Source organism: Nicotiana sylvestris, chromosome 5 (genome assembly GCF_000393655.2).
Source record: "Nicotiana sylvestris chromosome 5, ASM39365v2, whole genome shotgun sequence".
Lineage (NCBI taxonomy): Eukaryota > Viridiplantae > Streptophyta > Magnoliopsida > Solanales > Solanaceae > Nicotiana > Nicotiana sylvestris.
The window spans coordinates 111,918,868-111,921,998 of record NC_091061.1 but is presented as its reverse complement, the minus strand read 5'-3'; the positions used below and the strand labels follow the sequence as shown (position 1 = coordinate 111,921,998).

At 43.4% G+C, this 3,131-nt stretch overlaps 1 protein-coding gene across 1 annotated transcript; it reads left to right on the top strand.

Annotated features, from left to right (window-relative positions):
* Positions 1–1,690: 1,690 nt before the first annotated feature.
* Positions 1,691–2,712, top strand: LOC138869155 (uncharacterized). Its single transcript, XM_070146752.1, has 3 exons — positions 1,691–1,958; positions 2,162–2,447; positions 2,550–2,712. Exons 1-3 carry the CDS (start codon positions 1,691–1,693, stop codon positions 2,710–2,712), a joined length of 717 nt encoding a protein of 238 aa, XP_070002853.1.
* The last annotated feature ends 419 nt before the right edge of the window (positions 2,713–3,131 follow it).

Below are 3,131 nucleotides of genomic sequence, written 5' to 3'. Positions count from 1 at the left end.
TGTTACCTTGGTATTGCTTGAGTCGCACAGATTAGAGTGGAAAGGTTCGTCTATTGGTACTTCTAGTCAGGTTATTTCCTTTTTGAAGGATAGACATATGGTCGAGAAGGGTTATTTGGCTTATCCTTTGTTCGGGATACTACTACATAGATTCCCGCATTAGATTCAATGTCGGTGGTACGAGAGTTTTTTGATATTTCCTAGTGTGTCACCTTGGGGCGCACCGGTGTTGTTTGTGAAGAAGAAGGATGTGAGTACGCGGATGTGCATTGATTACTGCCAGCTGAACAAAGTCACCATGAAGAAAAAGTACCCGTTGTCACGTATTGATAATTTGTTTGACTAGTTGCAGGGTGACAGTGTGTTCTCTAAGATCTACTTGAGATCTGGGTATCATCAGCCAAAGATTCGTGCTTCATATATTCTGAAGACGACTTTTCGGACTTGATATGACCTCTATATGAGTTTTTGGTGATGTCCTTCAATTTGACTAATGCCCTAGCAGCATTCATGGATTTGATGAACCGAGTGTTCAGGTATTCAAACCTTGCGGGAATAGAAGCTTTATGCTAAGTTCTCCAAATGTGAGTTTTGGTTTGATTCCGTGGCTTTCTTAGGGCATATAGTATCAGGTGAGGGCATTAAGGTGGATCCCAGAAAGAATGAGGTAGTTCAGGGTTGGCCTCGTCCTACCACAACGACTGAGATCAGGAGTTTCTTGGGTTTAGTAGGATATTATCATCGATTCATGGAGGGTTTCTTGTCTAATACAGCGCCCTTGTCTAGATTGACCCAGAAAGATTATCCATTCAGATGGCCCAACGATTGTGAGGTGAGCTTTTAAAAGCTCAAGTCGGCTTTGACTACATCACCGGTTTTAGTGTTGCGTTCCGGTTCAGGGATGTATGCTGTGTATTGTGATGCTTCACTTATTGGCCTGGGTTATGTACTAATGTAGGAGGGGCGAGTTATTTCATATGCTTTGCATCAGCTGAAGCCTACGAGAAGAACTAACCGTGCATGATTTGCACTTGGCGATAGTTCATGCTCTTAAGATCTGGAGGCATTATATTTACGCGGTGTCCTATGAGGTTTACACCGATCATCGTAGTTTGCAGCATTTGTTCAAGCATATGGATCTTAATTTGAGGCAATGCATGTTGTTGGAGTTACTAAAGGACTATGATATTACAATCCTTTACCATCCTGCAAGGCGAATGTGGTCGCAGATACCTTGAGTAGAAAGGCAGAGAGTATGGGTAGTTTGGCATTCATTCCGACAGAGGAGAGACCTTTGGATTTGGCCATTCAGTCCTTAGCTAACAGACTTGTGAGGTTGGATATTTCAGAGCCCAGTCGGATTCTTGCATGTGTCGTGGCTCAGTCTTTATTACTTGAGCGGATCAAGGCTCGTTGGTATGATGATCCGCACTTGATGGTTTTTAGAGAGATGGTACTACAGGGTGGTGCCAAGGAGGTTACTATCAGTGGCTTGAGGGAGAAAATACTAGAGGAGGCACACAGTTCTCGGTATTTTATTCATCCAAGGGCTACGAAGATGTATCGCGACCTGAGGCAGCATTATTGGTGGCGACAGATGAAGAAGGACATATCCGATTATGTGGCGAGGTGTCTAATCTGCCAGCATGTCAAGTATGAGCACCAGAGGCCAGGTGGCCTACTTCAATAGATGGTTATACCAGAATGGAAGTGGGAGTGCATCACTATTGACTTTGTTGTTGGGTTACCATGGACTTTGAGGAAGTTTGATGCCGTTTGGGTCATTGTCAACAGGTTGACCAAGTTGGCACATTTTATTCCGGTGGTGACTACTTACTCTTCAGAGTGGTTGGCCCAAATTTACATTCAGGAGATTGTTCGATTGCAGGGTGTGCCTGTTTCCATCATATTAGATAGAGGCCCTCAATTTAATTCACATTTCTGGAGGGCCGTACAATGTGAGTTGGGTACCCGAGTAGAGCGCATCACAACTTTTCATCCGTAGAATGACGAACAGTCAGAGCGGATAGTTTAGATTCTAGAGGATATGCTCAAAGCATGTGTCATTGACTTTAGAGGTCAGTGGGATAGATTTTTGCCTTTGGCCGAGTTTTCTTACAATACCAGTTATCAGTCTAGCATTGCGATGGCTCAATTTTAGGCTTTATATGGCCGGCAATGTCGTTCGCCTGGTTTGAGCCCGGCGACGTTAAATTATTTGGTACTGATTTGGTGAAAGATGCCTTGGAGAAGGTAAAGTTGATTCAGGAGCAACTTCAAACTTCACAGTCCAGACAGAAGAGTTATGCGGATCAGAAGACGTGTAATTTATCATTTTTGGTTGGCGAGAAGGTTCTCTTGAAAGTTTCACCGATGAAGGGAATCATGAGAATCGATAAGAAGGGCAAGCTGAGCTCAAGGTTTATTGGTCCATTTGAGGTATTGAGGTGAGTTGGGGAGGTTGCTTATGAGCTTCCCTTTCCTCTCAGTCTATCGGGAGTTCATCCGATCTTCTATGTGTCTATGCTCTAAAGGTATCATGCCGACAGGTTGCACGTGCTAGACTACAACACGGTTCAGCTAGATGAGAGTTTGGGTTATGAAGAGGAGATAGTTTCCATTGTGGACAAGCAAGTTTGCCAGTTGAGGTCCAAGAAGATTGCTGCGGTGATGGTTCAGTGGAAAGGTCAACCAGTCGAGAAAGCGACTTAGGAGGCCAAGTAGAAGATATCCGCACTTATTCAGCACTCTAGGTATGATTCTAAACCCATTCGAGGACAAAAATTTGTTAATGAGGTGGAGAATGCAAAGACCCGACCGATCATTTTTATTTATAGAAACCCTTTTTCCTAATTAAAACTCCTCGTATGTGCTTTTACTATTTTATGATCTGCGGGGATGGTTGGTTTAGGTTTGTGACGACCCGACCAGTCGTCTCATGACTTACCGCTCTGTTTCCCCCATTTATGCTTCTTTATGCTTCGTTATCTGTGTTTTGTGGTATCGGGTTGGTCGGATTGAGTCCGGAATAATTTTGATAAGGTATGAGACACTTAGTTTCTTTTAAGGAAGTTTAAGTTGGAAAAGTCAACTAGATGTTGACTTATGTGTTAGAGGGATAAGATGTGAGT

What these genes read in the sequence shown, in the direction of transcription:
- LOC138869155 (XM_070146752.1), top strand. Translation starts at nt 1,691, where the DNA reads ATGGTTATACCAGAATGGAAGTGGGAGTGCATCACTATTGACTTTGTT. An exon ending in TTTCTGGAGGGCCGTACAAT is followed by an intron (nt 1,959 to 2,161) that starts GTGAGTTGGGTA and finishes GCTCAATTTTAG; the next exon opens with GCTTTATATGGCCGGCAATG. An exon ending in GGTCCATTTGAGGTATTGAG is followed by an intron (nt 2,448 to 2,549) that starts GTGAGTTGGGGA and finishes TCATGCCGACAG; the next exon opens with GTTGCACGTGCTAGACTACA.